This window comes from Miniopterus schreibersii (genome assembly GCF_964146895.1).
Source record: "Miniopterus schreibersii genome assembly, chromosome: 7".
In the NCBI taxonomy this organism is placed as follows: Eukaryota; Metazoa; Chordata; class Mammalia; order Chiroptera; family Miniopteridae; genus Miniopterus; species Miniopterus schreibersii.
The window spans coordinates 22,687,699-22,704,340 of record NC_138108.1 but is presented as its reverse complement, the minus strand read 5'-3'; the positions used below and the strand labels follow the sequence as shown (position 1 = coordinate 22,704,340).

General features: G+C 36.5%; 1 protein-coding gene across 2 annotated transcripts in view; it reads right to left on the bottom strand.

The window, feature by feature from the left end:
* Positions 1-16,642, bottom strand: part of ALS2 (alsin Rho guanine nucleotide exchange factor ALS2) — a 65,639-nt gene that overhangs the window by 29,879 nt on the left and 19,118 nt on the right. For both annotated transcript variants that reach the window (XM_081141898.1, XM_081141899.1), the window contains exons 5-12: positions 15,623-15,980; positions 13,632-13,800; positions 12,505-12,601; positions 9,236-9,313; positions 6,292-6,474; positions 4,470-4,641; positions 2,520-2,700; positions 329-394 (exon numbers count right to left, since the gene is read on the bottom strand). In XM_081141898.1, the coding sequence (XP_080998024.1) occupies positions 329-394; positions 2,520-2,700; positions 4,470-4,641; positions 6,292-6,474; positions 9,236-9,313; positions 12,505-12,601; positions 13,632-13,800; positions 15,623-15,980 (1,304 nt within the window). The remainder of the gene's footprint in view (positions 1-328; positions 395-2,519; positions 2,701-4,469; positions 4,642-6,291; positions 6,475-9,235; positions 9,314-12,504; positions 12,602-13,631; positions 13,801-15,622; positions 15,981-16,642) is intronic.

Here is a 16,642-nt window from a genome sequence, read left to right as displayed (position 1 = left end):
TATGTAAAACCCTGGGGTTCATAAACCACTGCTTAGGAAATGCTGCCCAAAGCTCAATTTGGTGAAAAGAGTTGTCCAAAGTCTCAGAAATAATATGTGGTAGCAATAAAGAAAGATTCAGATCTTGTGGCTTTTTCAATACCATACTATTTCCAATGATATTCAGAGGTTACTAATACCTGTCCTTTATAAGAATTAGTGAAAGTCTACATTTTGATTCATTAGGTAAAATGACCAGGTAAAAGCTTTCATGGACACTCAAAAACACAAAACACTATAACACATCATCTTTGGCTGTTAGAATGACAATTGGGAGGTATTTGCTTACATTGCAGGCTTAGCGAGCAGCTGGAATCCTCCCATAACCAGGAAATGTGTAATAGACGTACAATACCTTGAGCAAAAAATAAAACACATGCACATTAGTGTTAAAATGTATATTAGTTCTTCAGAGTTTTTGAACAAGCATCCAGAACAGATACTTCTTGGTATCTCACCAATGAGTTTCAGCACCTTTATGATGTCAATATTCATGAAGTATAAAGGACTGGAGAGAAGGGCGGGTTATATGAGAATCACAATCATCAGAGGAGGGAAAACACTATTTCAGTAAAGATGCTAATGTAATAGGAAATTTTAAAAACACCTAAAGCCATGCAGAAGATGCTAGTATTTATCTGGTAGATTTTACTCTGTACAAGAAAACCCGTATCCTCGCACAAGGATTCAAAAAAAGAGGAGGCAAGATCAAAGCAGCCCTCGGTAATACAGTTAAAAACGGCTGCCTGGCCAGTGGCGCAGTTGGCTGGGCGCCCTCCCAACATCAGGAGGGCACTGGTTGGATGCCCAGTCAGGGAACACAACATGCCCAAGGTGTGGGCTCGATCCCTGGTAGGGGGCGTGCAGGAGGCAGCAGACTGATGTTTCTCTCATCAACATTTCTCTCTGTCTCCCTCTCCCTTCCTCTCTCTCTATTAAAAAAAAATCAATAAAACATACCAAAAAATTGTGACAATGGTAAATTGTTACATGTATTTTACCACAATTAAAAATAATTTTTAAAATTGATATATCAAAAATTTTACTTGCTCTATCTATATGAATAAATTGTTAAAAATAGCCCAAGATGTCAAAATAAAAACCATTTGAAGTATCGGAGAAGAAAAGGAACTGAAATACATGGTGATGAATATAAGTCAAAAAAGAAAAATTATACTAGTAAAAACTGAAACCTTCACACAAACGAAATTTAGCTCAAAAAAGTAAACTGGTATCAAATTATATTATTTTCACATCTAAAAGATGGTAAGTTAAAAGACTCCAACCAGGGTCTTTCCTCTAAGACAATAGCTCCAAGTATATTAAACTTTGCTTAGAATTAAAATCACATACATCTATTTGCACATATATGCTAAGTCAGAAAGGAAATACATTGATTATTAACAATGTTTATTTCCAGTGGGAGGATTATGGACGACTTTAAATATCTTTAGTTTTCAATTATAAACATACATTATTTGTAGTATAAATAACCTAAGCAGAACACCAAAAGAACATGAGCTCCTTGAGGCTGGTGCTTTTCATTGGCTCTAAGCTGTGGCTGTGGTCTTGGAGATTCGCACAGCGCCTGGCACTTAGTGGGTATTCAGTCAAAGAAGAAAACCTACACTTCAGATCAACAATTAAATTTAAATAACACTTAAGTTATGTCTCACATCATAACGTCAAAATATAAATTAACCCAGCTAGGGTGGCTCAGTGGTTGAGCATTGACCCATGAACCAAGAGGTAGGTAACCACTTCGACTCAATCCCCAGTTAAGAGGCAGCTGATCGATGTTTGTCTCTCATCAATGTTTCTATCTCTCTATCCCTCTCCCTTCCCCTCTCTAAAAATCAATAAAAACATATCCCCACTTCCAAAATAATATATACATAAAGAAAAAGTGAGAAAAATTTAAATTTTCAAATACACTTGGTATATTTTACTTGAAAAAACATGAAAAGAGCCATAGATAACTATCCTTGGTTTTATTAAAAAATATCTTTATTTTAAAGATAGTTTGGTCTTTAAACCCTCCATTTACATAAGAGTTAGAAGCACACATTGGAATTGGAACAGCTCCATATTTACAATTAGCAATTGGTCTTAAAATAACTTGTTTAGTTACTTATTTCCTCAAACTTTAGTATAATTTACTTAAGTAAACAAATTTGTTCTCTAAAGAGAATATTTATATATTCATATTCATTACAGTACATTTTATGTAAAGTACACTGTCTTTTGCTAGGATATAGAAGAAAATATGAGAATTATTTTTAAACCTTTGTGTCCCCCTTAGAAAAAAACTAAAATTTTAGCAATGCAGAACTATAATTGGCTTAAGAGTAAAATACTGCTTTGTAATTTCTATTACCTTATATCACTCTCCCTAATCTAGTCTCTTCTGTTTAAGGAGCTGTTCTCCTTGGCAGAAAAACCCTGCAGAGATTGAACATGACACGGGACTGGATACTTGCTCTGTGTAACTATCCAAGAAGAGACTTGCATGCTTCAGAATGACCAAGCTCCTGGCTTCCTTTACCCCCTGAAGGAAGCTGCTCAGTGAGGCTCCATGCTGACCAATGAGGTAGCACAGCTTGCTGAATCGGCCTGCCACTTCCTGCAACAGCTGCACGGTACTGGCGGTGCCCAAATTTTCTGTAACAAAACGATAATGATGACAACATAACCTGAAGATTCATGTCCTGAATGCCTCCTGATGATTAAGATTATGAATTCCCCTTTTCTAAAAAATACTTAACATGTTGAGATGTATTCTCATCTGTGGAACCCAAATAATCACAGAGTTAAAGAAAACAACTTCAGAGATCACAGAAAACAGTCACTTGACAATTACAAAACATTCATAGAGATCCCATAGATTCTGACTCAGTGGGGCAAGGTTAAGATCCCAGGATGGCTATGTTAAAAAGAAAAGCTTTCCAGGTAATTCTGAAGACTCGCCAAATTTGAGAACCACTGAGCTAATCCAACTCTCCTCTCATTTCGAAGTAATCTGAAGCCAAGGGAATTATCTAATTTTGCACAACTGGTGAGTGACAGCCAGGAATTAAACTCACTTCTATAGTTATAGCTTGGTTCACATTTTCAACTTTTTGTACTGACGTCTGCTCAACTTGTCCCTTGGACAAGCCCAACACTTCAGTACAGAGAGGGCAATCCAAAAACCAGACTGCCCAGGTTGCCTCAACTTTATAGACGGCATCAGGAGAGTATTTGCTGTTTCCCAATCCAAAGTTCCTAATTTCTAGGACTTCTCAGCAGTGAGGCGATGAACAGACCAGGTAAGACCAACACAGAAATCAGGACACAGAAAAAGCAGACTGCACTTTCTTTTCAGAGCAATCCAGGGAGCCTCCAGCTTGGATTGCTCCCTTTCCCTTGCCAAAGTCCTGGGGTATTGGGTCCACTCGCTGGAGAGGAATTTATAGAACAGGGGCCTCTACAACCTTTTAAAAAGCAAAAGACATTTTTTTAAAAATGCGGATAGCCTCCAACTTACAAAGGAAACACTAGGTTAGTTGTTTGAAAAGTAGTTGTCTTCCCACTAAAAACAATGAGCACTGATTCATATAAGCCAATGGTCGCCTTAATGTGGAAAAGCTGATGTACTAACAAGGCAGAATTTAAATACTAGAGTATTGGCCTGAATTCTGGGTACTCAGAGGGGGCCGAGGAGTACAGGGGAGAAGGGGGGGGGGGAAGAAAATTTCCTCTCCATTTTCTAAGTGCAGGGCCAAATCTAGAAAAATTTTGAAATAAGGGAAGTTTATTTTTTTAATAGCTGCCTCCTCCAATCTCCACTTTGTATTCTTTTCTAACCCCCTAGAGGCCCCAGGTACCTAGCATATCTGGACAGTAGCACACCATCTAGGACTATCATAATCCACTTCCTGCCCTATCTCCTCACCTTTAAGCCCTTTGTAACTGATTCCAGCGAAGAAAAGGAATCAATTCATGCTAACATGAGATGAGACCCTAACACTCCTTCAGTTATTAACAATTTCAAGAGACCACATGCAAATCCAAGTGAATCTCTGACATAATTCTAAGAACAAAAAAAACCGAAAAACCCAGGTAGTATAATGGAAGACATCTGAGGACTGCTAGAACTAGAAGTGTTGTCTGGAAGTCTAGCTCCTAGGGTCAACTTTCCCAAAGCTGTTTCTGCTACTCTGCCATGAATATTCCAAAAGCTCCTATTTCTACTCCCCACAGGTGAGAGGAGCTCTGGGAATGGGAGGCCAGGGCAGCAGCAGCTGAGCCACTGAAAAGGGGAAATAGTTTGCAAGGTGTTGGCTACCAGTGTACAAAAAGAATAGGATGGAAAGGAAGGAGTAATCTACAACTCAAAGGTTTTCTTTGTGATATAGGAAGAACAGATAAAACAAGAGTGTTCTACTTACCTAAACTAAGAAGAGGCCTGAGAATCTGAGATTTGATATCACTTAGTTTTGAATAAAACCGTCTTTCTGTAGCAGCCAACTCATGGAGACTGGCAATATATCCCATAATGTTCTTGTCCACCAAGGCTAGATAGATGTCTTTTCCTGCTGTCACTCTGCTTATATATCCAAGCTAAAACAGAGCACAAGAAAAGATTAAAAACAAGATATGATTTACCCCTAGCAATTCAGATACTAGAGCGGGCTTGTATCAACTGGCGAGAAGCCAACTGGCAAATATTCAGGAATTTTGCAAGTTGATGATGAAACCATCAGTAGCTTGAATTTTAGAGACAGCTTACCAGTACACCATTGTTATATATGTATACCTGGATCTATATATAACTATACACTCTATCATTTATTTATTGCCAAAATACCTTTTAGTTCATATTACATGTTTTAGAACCACACACACATGCCCTAAATATATAAAGATCGAAATAATGTAGATACATATTTCAAGACTCCTTTTTGCATAAACAGGATAAATGAGAGGAAAGAAGATTCTGTGTTATAGACCAAAATAGGAAAGGTGTGGGAGTTATCTTGTCTCTTAAAAGTACTTTACAACATAAAGGGATTTTCTTTAAAAGATACCTTTTTCTACTTATCCATGACACCACTGAATAGAAACAATCAATGTCTTTATTCACATATACCTATTAAACTAGCCAACCATGCTGCAGACCCAACAGACTGTTAAGATCCCATTGTAACTAAAGACACATATTAGAGCCTCACTCCTTTCATCAGGGTATTTCACCCTTCATCTGGACTGTCTGCCTTGGATGGGGAATGTGGAACCAGGGCTAACAACTACAGTCAATCAGTATGTCTGGAGTAACAGGCTATATATATATACTAAGAGCCAAATCTTGGCCAGTGTTGCCTTTAGCAAGAAAGGTCTTGTCCCTGTACATTCATAGCTCACATATTTAGCCAGAAAAACAAACACCAAGGATAAAAAAAACCGTCCACGGGATATATTATTCCATAAGAATAAGAAATCCAGAATGTTCTAGCTTTGAGGGTTAATTTCCTTGAGGCATATCACTTTGAGGATGTGAGTTACCTTTTTTTGAGAGGGGAAAACCAGAAACAGGTCAATGATTTAAGTTTATGGAAAAGAGAAAGTAGGAGAGCAAAGAAATTCAGATCAACAAATGAAAAAGGGATAAACCAGTAAATAAAATGAGAAGCTAAGAGAAACGAGGAATCGAGGGAAACAGAGCACTGCTGGTGGCCTGCAGGGCCACAGAAATGTTTACTTCCCACTTATAGTTAAAAATTTATCTACTCTGTTTCTATTCTAATTCACCACTGAGAGATCCACAAATGCAGTCAGGAAATTTCATTGTAAAATGTATTTTAATATTCCTACATGAGGGTGCTAATGCAACAAAGTATTTACTATGAGGTTCAGCAGTAAATAAGAAATCCTAAAATCCCCACTCTTATGAATCTTACAGATAAGGAGGACAGACAACAGACAAAACAAGTAAATTATATAGTGTATTAGATAGTGATATGCACTATGGAGGGAAATAAGTCCAGAAAAGGAGATAAGGAGTGAAGGAGAGGATCAGAAGGGGCTTGCACAGTACTCATAACACACTAGTCAGAGATACTTAATAAGAGGCAATACACACAAATAACAAAAATGAAATATTTAAACACAGTAGTCAGAGACACTTAATAACAGGCATACACATAACTAACAAAAACAAAGTATTTCTCATGTGTTACAGAATGTGGGCCTTAGGATCCAATTCCTGTTCACCTTACTACAGGAGAGAAGTACTGGAGTCTTAGTACCACTGTGATTCTCTGGAAGGTTGTCACCTTCTGTAGGGTCCTGCCGGCCACTGTAATATAACCCAGGCTGGAAGTCTTCTGTATCCACTAAAAACAAGGAATAATCCTGGCCTGCAGCTACACTCCAGACTCCATTTTCACTGTTAACCTGCAATGACAGCAAGATAATGTTGGTCTAAGATGAAGGAATCAGATAGAACTTCAGATCTGCAGGAACTGAAATATTAGGTTATTTAAACAAGTATGGTGCAAAGTCAGTCATATCTCAGAGGGCAAAATTAACCCAGCAATGTACCCAATCAAATGCAGAACAGACGTGGGGTAAGAAGAAATCCTTTGTTTGGTTTTAAATTTAGAACTGGAATTTTTTTATAAAAATCTGAATAATAGGAATTAAAAAAGGAAAAACCACAGATCTGATTTTTTAATTGTTATGACCCCATAGAACTTAGCCTGTACTACAATCAAGAGGCCCAGAAACTTCTAGAGCCCTATTCTGATAACTAGCACACACCTTTGTCCATTCACATTCAGCTGTGGCCAACTAAACCGTTGGATGCTGAAATTCAGTTTTCCCACTTGGAACTCACTACCTCTCTGATGTGACTTCACTGTGCCAACTCCCAGGATGCTGAAACAGGCAGGACCCCTTACAAGTCCATCTACGTGGATCCCTAGACCAGTGGTTCTCAACAAGCAGCCTTTGCAGCAGCAACAGCAATCACCTAGGAACATGTTAGAAACATAGATTCTCAGGCCACACAGCTTCTGGGGGTGGGACCTCACAATCTGTTTGAACAAGTTCTCCAGGTGATTCTGATGTATGCAAAAGCATGCCTTAAACCAAAGGTTTTCAAACCTTATTGTTCTATATAGTGATTCAGGAGCCACCATGGAAAGGGAGGCGTCAGGGCTCTGCCCCATGCCCCTCCCTTCATCCACTAAAGGAGTTCCATGTTTATCTGTTTCATGTATGGAATTCCACATAAAATTTCATTTGAAGGAAGTGTTCTGCTATGAAAACTACTGCCTCCAACATCCAGACCCAACTTCAGCCATGGCTCCTAGACTGGTAAGCAAAAAAATCTCCTATTAGATTCTTTGTGTCTAGATAGGCTCCAAATCTGAGGTGTTAGGTGCTTGTGTGAGTGAATGTGGGAATGTGTGTGGGCACACGTGTGACTACTTTATAGCTCTCCTCTTCCAGCATGACACCATCTTCTGATATCTTCAGGCTACCCAGATAACTGACTTCCTGTTATTGTTGCAAAGAAAGAATTCAATTTTTTGCAGGAGAAAAGTCTTCTACTTAGTTTCTAATCAAAACTAATTCAGATCTCATTCTACCTTGACTTTAACTCGTAGATTAAAATGACTTCAAAATGTTTTTCTCACACTTCCCCAAATAAAAAAAAATCAAATTCCTAATACTATATTTTTTGTATGTATAGTTAAGAGTAATGAAACTAAAACCTTGTAACAAACTCCATTCTCTCTTATCTGACTCTAAAGTGTTAAATAATAAGTTTATTTTCAGGATATCTATGTTATATTATAAAACTTTCCTTAGTATGAATAAATGCATGTTGTACTTTAATCAAATAGGCAAAAAACAAGAAACAATGTTTTACTATATCTTTGTGATAAAATAACAGAAATTAAATAGCTTACCACTAAAATGTTTTATACTGAAAATATTCAAGATTGGAGCTAGAAGTAACAACTCTTCCCTGATGTTTTACTGAAGTCTTTCCTTCTCAGGAAAATTAAGTTTGCTGGAAGAAAAGGCAGCATGGCCATGGACAGGTAGCGCAGCTGGTTAGAGTGTGATCCTGATACACCAAGGCTGCAGGTCTGATCCCCGGTCAGAGCACACAAAAGAATCAACCAATTTATTTGCATAAATAAGCAAAACAACAAATCGATGTTTCTCTCTCTCTCTCTCTAAAATCAGTAATTTTTTTTAAAGGCAGCATGTGAAAGTCTTATACATGGTGTATGTAGTGCACACTGAATACATGAATCACTGGACTATGTATTAACATGAATCACTGGATTGAGGTTAACTCTCCTTTTTAGTCTCTGTTACTTTAAGTGCAGGGAGCACATCTTGGGGTGGAGGAGATATGAGAATCAAACTACAAAAACATGAGCTCCATATTCCACTGTTAGGCTATCACTGTGTGTACTCCCCATTCACTATCTCCCCCAAAACAATCAAATCTTGTATAAGGAACCAATACTATTGATAAGGATTTAGTATTTCTTCAGGATGTTGGAACAGAAAAAAGGTTGAGAAACATTCCTCTAGAATTGCATCAAAGAGACTAGAATGACCAATCTCTGAATAGCATTACATAAACTAAAACCATTTTACACAACAGTGAAGAAATCAACTATATTTTTAACTTCATTACAGAAAATGAAAAGGTTTACAAAAAGGTTTTACTACTATTACTATGCATGTAAAAGAAACTAAGACAAGACATAACACCACCAAACAATGTTATGTAAAAGTAAAAAATAAGTGAGAAGTCAAAAAGTAGGCATTGCTAGTATAAAGTTCAGAAGTCGACATCATAGTCCTGGAAACACCTGTTTAAAAAGAAAACTTTTTCATTTTTACTTTTAAAAAAAGAGCAAAGAACTACAGATGCTCAATGACAGTGGAAGCTGAGAAGAAAAGAAATATAACACATCAGTAAATATAACACATCAAAAAAAAAAGAACATTTGGCTTAAAAACAAGTGGTTTCAGATTTTTTTTAAAAACTAAGTATATCAAAACAAATTTAGGTTACAAATATACAGTTCTAATTTTTTAAAACATGAAATGGAGAAATATAAAGTATTATAACTTAGAATTCTGGAATAAGTTGCTATAGAAGTTATGAAGTTTGCAAAAGTACCTTTGCAAGACGAGGAACCGTTGTTGGAAAATCGGAATGCCCAAGTTGACCAAAGGTATTGCTACCCCATGAGTAAACCTATTACAAAACCACAGAAAAGTAGGTAAGAGTTGTGAATCTGACTTTGCATGTCAATACTGAACCTTTATAATAACATATATATGTGTATATACATGTATTATATATACCGTTAGACATAAATTACTTATACCAGTCTTTCTACTCTTTAAAACAACAGATATTAAGGAAATTCATTTTAAACAAGACCAGAGATAATGCGCAGATAGGGGACATGGGAAGATCGAGTCCAAGGGTTAACAATAACTAACATTTTTCAGGTGTTTACTACCTGCCAGGCATTGTTCTGAACACTTTGTGTATTAATTAATGTTTCATTCTCACAATTCTTTTTTTATAGATAAGGAAACTGATCCAGAGAGGACACAAATTTTAAGTGTCAGAGCCAGAACTTAATCCCAGGAATTATCCTATAGTGTCACTTACAAAGAAAGTGATAAAAAATAAAGCTAAGTGATGTAAAAAAACAGTAATTGTGATTGTTTGCTTTGTATACAGGAATATTATGTAATGACTGGAAAGCCTTCTCATATATGAAGAGTAACTGAAGGACAAACACAAGTACTTACGCTCTACTACAGACAAAAGAAAACTAGATTACAGGGACTATGCAAAATAAACATAGTTTTGTTTATTCTGATTATAAAAGTAATTCATGGTCACTGTGCAAGACTGTGACAATATAAAGAAATTTTTTAAAAGTGAAAACCACTGATGAATCTACCACTTTAGACAACTATTTTGTTCTGGGAACATACACATATATGTTTCCAGAAATTTGAATGTTGACTAGATATAATGTATATACAAAATGTATATGTAAAATGGGACTATACTATCAATGCTGTTTTGTGACCTGTTATTTTTTACTTAATGCTATACACTGACATTTCTCTATGTCAATAAGAATAGAGCTACATCATTTATAACTACACGGAACCCCCCTGTGGGCATAGTTTAATCAAGTACCCAATGAAATAATTATATTTATTAATAATGTCTTTCCAATTTTTAATATAAAAATTGTATTTAACAATCTTTGAATATACATATTCGTAAATCTATTTCCTTAGGAGGGATACCTAGGCAAAGAACCCTGGGTCAATAAATACACACATTCTGATTTTTTATACATACTGACAAATTATCTTCCAGCAAGGTCCAATGTACATTCTCACCACCACTGTATGTACCTTTTCCCCACGCCTTCACCAACATTTGGCATTAAATGCAATTCTTGCTAATCCGATAGGTGAAAAATATTTTAATGTTATTTCAATTTAAATTCGTTTACTAAGTGGCTGACCACCTTTTCATTCATTGCTGGCCATTTCTATTTCTTCTTTTGTGAATGGGATATAAATATTCAATGACAATTTTTCTTTATGTAGAAGGTAATAACACTGTCGTATATGTTACAAATGTTTTTCCCCAGTTTGTTATGTATCTTAATTTTGTGGTGTTTTTGCTGTTTAGGATGGTTTGTTATATAGAGAAACATATCATCTTTACTTACTAATTTCTGGTTTTAATGTCATGTCTTTTTCTATTCCTAAGGTTTATTTTTTAAAAATTACATAGATTTGTTCTTTTACATGTAAGCTTTTTTTAACATCTACATCTTTAATTCATCCAGAAACAGAATATGTAAAGTTATCTTAATTTTCTTCTGCAAATAAGAAGCCAGTGGTTCTAACAGTACTTACTGAATACTTAGTCTTATTTCTCCGACTGATGTGAAATGCTCACTTTTATCATATATTATCATCATTCTCACGTACACTTGGGTCTACTTCTAGTCTACAGGCATATTTTTATTCCACTGATCTTTTTGTAGTTTTATAATATACTTTATATGGCTAATCCTCATCCTTCTGTTCATTTTCAGAACTTATGTGGCTCACTGCCTACGTTTACTCTCCTAGAATAATTTTGGGATCATTTTATCAAGTTGTAAATATTATATAGGGATATTTTGGGGACTGTACTGAATTTACACTGTACTAATTTAATGATCCATGGAGAAATGGCATTTTGGCAACACTGACTCATTTCATCTAAAAATAAAACCTTTCTCCCTTTACTCCTATTTTCTCTTATGACTTATTAGAAGAGTTCTTAAGTTTGTGTCACATGGGCTCTACACATTTCCTATTATGACTATTCCTATTTCCTTAATACTTCTGTTGTAATTGTGAACAGTGTCTTCTTTCCGTGGTGTTTTCTGCTTTATTTTATGTGTATAAGAAAGCTAACAATTATATTTATTTTGTAACTGACCACATTCCAAATCTCTTATTTTTAAGCCTTTTAGATGATTTATCATGTTAATAACAATAAGTTATCCTTTTCTTTCCTAATATTTATAATTATTATATGGGCTATGTTAGTTTTTTGGCTAGCCTACTATGTGAAATTTAAAGTAAAATATTTCATGGATTTAGAATCCTTTGTTGACTTTTTCTAAAAAGATAAAGGAATTGATGAAGAATCATTATATGTACATATTTAAGAATAACTTAAAACCACTATTTTTATTAGGAGGGTTTATGTATACGGTCCTAGCTTTAAGTGATTCTGGAGGTGACTTTCAGGTCCCACAATTCTTTAAAAATATATCTTTATTGATTTTCAGAGAGAGGAGGAAGGGAGAGGGTGAGAGAGATAGATAGAAACATCAATGATGAGAGAGTCATTGATCGGCTGCCTCCTGCACGACCCCTACTGGGAATCTAGCCTGCAACCCAGGCATGTGCCCTGACCGGGAATCAAAGAGCAATCTCCTGGATCACAGGTCTATGCTCACCCGCTGGGTCACACTGGCTGGTCTCAGGTCCCACAATTTTAACACAGAAAAATGTTTTGTTTTCTTTTCTTGGTGTCTTACTTATGAAAATTCACCAATACTCCGGATAATTTTGAGTTCTATTTTTAGGTGAGAGCACATTATAGAAAGATTCTTTGACATGTAGACCAGTGCTTAATCCAAACTCTACTATCACATGTATGACATTAGACAAGTTACATAATCTCTCTAAACTTCCCCTTCCCTATCTGTAAAATGGAAATAATGCTATGCAATATAAAATACTGGAAACATCTAGTGAGATACAGGACTGCTGTAATGGTCCAATTTTATCAGGTTGGTCTTCCATGAAATTAAGATCAGCTTGTAATAGTTTGCCTCCTACCTGGGATTTCGCAGTAAGTGCAAGAGAATGGTAACCACCTGCCTCCAGATGAATTACTTCTTTACCATCCAGACATTTTACACACAATGGTTGAAGCCTTAAAGAAAAACATACACACACATACACACACAAACTCAAAGTAAGAAGTTTTCTCAGCATGATTATGACTTTTCTCAAATTATAGAGTAAGTGCTTTCGGGTAATAATAAACATTTCAAAAGAAAACATTGAAATAAAAATAATGGACATATTGTCAATCTACTCCTAAATATAAGTAATTCTGGATGGCTTCAATTTAGTCTTTTTCTATCAATTACTAATTAACCACCATAACTCAGAACCTGTTACGAATCATCAAACTACTAAACAATTCATATGGTAGAGAGATTTAGGACACAATGAAATGCAACCATAGAGGGGAGTTGTCTTTTTTTTTTTAATGCTATAGTTGCCTATACTCTGCTAAGGATAGACAGTAATATTAACTGACTATTTTAGATAATCATTCCATTTACACACCTTCACAACTGTCTAATTTGTTAATATTTAAGAGTTCCTCTCAAACAAAACAATAGTTTTTACTTGAGGTATGTGAGTAGACATGGTTTAATACTGTGGTTATAGTTATTCTGGCAGCAGTTAAGAAACATCTTTCAGGTTAAAAAAAAAAAGTTGGTTCTTTTTTATAAGTTGAAAAACTGAACCATTTAAGTGTTCCTATAAAATACAGCCTTATCCCAAACACATCTTTCTGTGTTCCAAAACAAATGTACAGGGTGGGGCAAAACTAGGTTTACAGTTGTGAATATGTGAAAGAGTTTATTCTTGTATTAGTATTTATTAATTATTGTATTATTTTCCATACGAACAACTGAAAACCTTCTTTTGCCACACCCTCTACATCAAAGATGGGATGGAAAGGTACACTGTGGATACTTCAGTCCTTTATTGTTAGGAACAAATTCAAGACTAAGATGACAGTTGTTTTTTAAATCAGAGTTAATGATGTATATTAACTTTGAGTTAGAAGAGACCAGATTTCCTTTATGAGGAAATAATGACTTAGAAACCTTCGTGGGGAGAGGCTATTTAAGTCAGTTCCTAACAGTAAATACTGGAGCACTCACCTGGGCAGCACATCGCCATGCCCCAGCTGCCCTTCCTTCCCTTTGCCCCAGGTCCACACCTCCGTTCTCAGAGAAGGCAGGAGCGCATCTGCTTCTCCACTGTATGTAGGGGTCAGAACCACTGTCCGTGTTTTCACCCGAGCAGCTTTTCTTAACAGCCTGGGGGAAACTGAAAACAAACCAGAGATGGGGTGAGGGAGTAGATAGGGGGTGGGGGCTGGGGGGAAGATATCATTTTGATAAACTATTGACTTTTAAAGAAATACACTAACATGGTATTGTGAAGCATATATTCCCTAGGATCTCTGCAAAAATGGGGATTTAATAGTCAGATGAGTTTGGCAAATGCTGCATGCTACATTCTATCTTCCCACTGCCTGCCCTGTAGAGAGTTCCGCATACATTAGCATGCTAAAGAGGCTGACAATTAAAAGCCCTGTTTAAATCTGCCTAATCCAGGTCCCCTTCCAAACATTTGGCCATAGAACGCTTTTCTGTATAACATTTTTGTACAACAAAAATCAATATTCCACAGTTGTGGTTCAAAGAGATCTCAAATGTAAAATGGTAGAGGACATTTAAGAACAAGAAAATTTTGGCACAAGATTCTCCTTCAGACTTAATACAATTCATGGGCTTTCTTTATACACACACTCAAGACTAGGGTTTTATTTTTTATTATTATTTTTTAAAATATATCTTTATTGATTTCAGAGAGAGGAAAAGAGAGGGAAAGAGAGAGATAGAAACATCAATGATGAGAGAGTCACTGATCGGCTGCCTCTTGCACACCCTCGACTGGGGATCGAGCCCGCAACCTGGGCATGTGCCTTGACGGGGAATCAAACCCCAATCGCCTGGATCTTAGGTTGATGCTCAACAGCTGAGCCACGCCCGGCCAGGCAAGACTAAGGGTTTTATTTGCACAGATGAAAATCCAGTGGCAATGAGCATTAGGAGGCAAGACCACAGAAGTGCTCAGTGGCACAAGAAGTACCATAAATAAGCAGAACAAGTGTAGGGACAGGAGCAGAAAGATAAATTTTATTACAGTCTAGGGTTCCTAACTTTGGAGCTTTGCACAAAGTGGTACAAACCAGGGACTGGTAAACTATAGCCAGTGGGTCAAATATAGTCCACTGCTGGTTTCTGTAGTTTTGTTGGAATATAGCTTTGATCATTTATGTTATCTCTGCTGCATTTAAGGAAAATGGCAAAGTTAAGTAGTTGTAACAGAGACTATATGGCCTGCAAATCATAAAATATCTCTCTTTAGCTCTTTACAGGAAAAGTTTGCCAACTCCTGGTCAAATCCAGTAATTCTCAAACTTTAAAGCACACACTAGTCACTGGGGGATCTTGTTATAATGCATATTCTGATTCATTAGGTTTGGAGTGGAGCCTGAGATCCTGCATTTCTAACAAATGCCCAGATGCTGCTGAGATACCTGGTCTGCAGGACACATTTTGAGAAGCAGTCTAGATGACTGAGGTTCCTAAACTGATTAAGAAATGCACAGGACCAACTGTGTAATATTCTTAACATTCTAAGAATTTATTGCTAATGGTTTCAGAAAATGAAGTTTTCTCTTACTGAAGCTTAAAATTATCTCTACTTTCAGGGCAAGTACAGTAACTCCTCATGTAACCAATGGTCGCATCTGCATCTTCATCTACCTGAAGTATAGGAGCCAAGTAGGAAATAAGGAGGCCATGGCTACATTCCAGAACAACAAAATGTGATTCATAGCAAAGTTCACAAGCAGAAGTAAACATCAGGAAAAGTGACATTCCAAAGTTATTACTAGAGCATACAAATACATAACTTTCTTTTAAAATGATCTCTGATGACCAAAATTAAATAAATTTTGACATTTAAATATGTCCGCTTTAGCCATTAGGAAAGCTAATTTATTATAATATAGCATGTGATGTCAGGAGCATCTTAGAGTCAGCAAAAGTCAATTCACCAAACCTGGCTATTTTCTTACCTTGTGACAACAGTCCAGGGAGGGACAGCCTTCGGCTGCCACCCTCTGACTCTTCTTCTCTGATGTCCACAAGACTGGAACTTTTCTTTCCTTGCATGGACTCCTGTTTGACCTGTTCTTCTCTGCTGTCTTTCAGACCTTCTGGGCCTATGGAACTACTGCCTGCCTGAACTCCAGGTTCACAAGGGGCTGTACTATAAAAGTTCATAACTTTCTTAAGAGACAAGGCCCCAGCTTCATATGTAGCAGCCACTCTCACGCCAACAGCAGATGCGCAAGAGACCACTAGGCTGTTTAGGGCTGAGGTGCTTGTGGTTGGTGGGCTGTGAAGATTAGGAATTGCTTCTCCTACAAGAGGCTAAAATACATACGCATAAGAAAAGTATATAAAAATATAATCCCTTATACAATAGCAATCAATAAAAAAAAGTTTAACATCCATCACCATTTGCAAATATAAGAATCTAAAACAAAGGTCTCTTTATCTCCAACTTAAAGATATGCCTTCTTGCCAGTCAGATAAAGACAAGTATCATACAATTTCACTCATATGTGGAATTTAATGAGCAAACTGAAGTAACAAGCAAAATAGAGACAGACTCAAAGGAGAGCAGGCAGACAGTTCTGGAAGGGGTAAGGGGAGGGGGGAGGGATTGTAAAAAAAGAGAGAGAGAACTATGAATATGGACAACAGTGCAGTAATTTCAGGGGTGGAGGGGATGGGTGGAGATGGAAGAAGGCAGAGGGGATAAAAGGTGATAGAAAAAATAAAATTAAAAAGAAGTTTTAAAAGATATGTCCTCTTGATCATGGATTTAACATTATATGGAAATGATTACACAAAATATACAGTTGCTCATCAAAAGTACTTCCTTTTCAGTGTTGTACTTTTCTATGGTATGTAAAAATAAGCCTCAGCTGCCTTCATAAAATTAAACAAAGTAAAAGTGGAAAGGAGAAAAAAGGCATGAAAAACATCATCTTTAATATGAAGTATACTGTGACAGCCCTGGATAGACA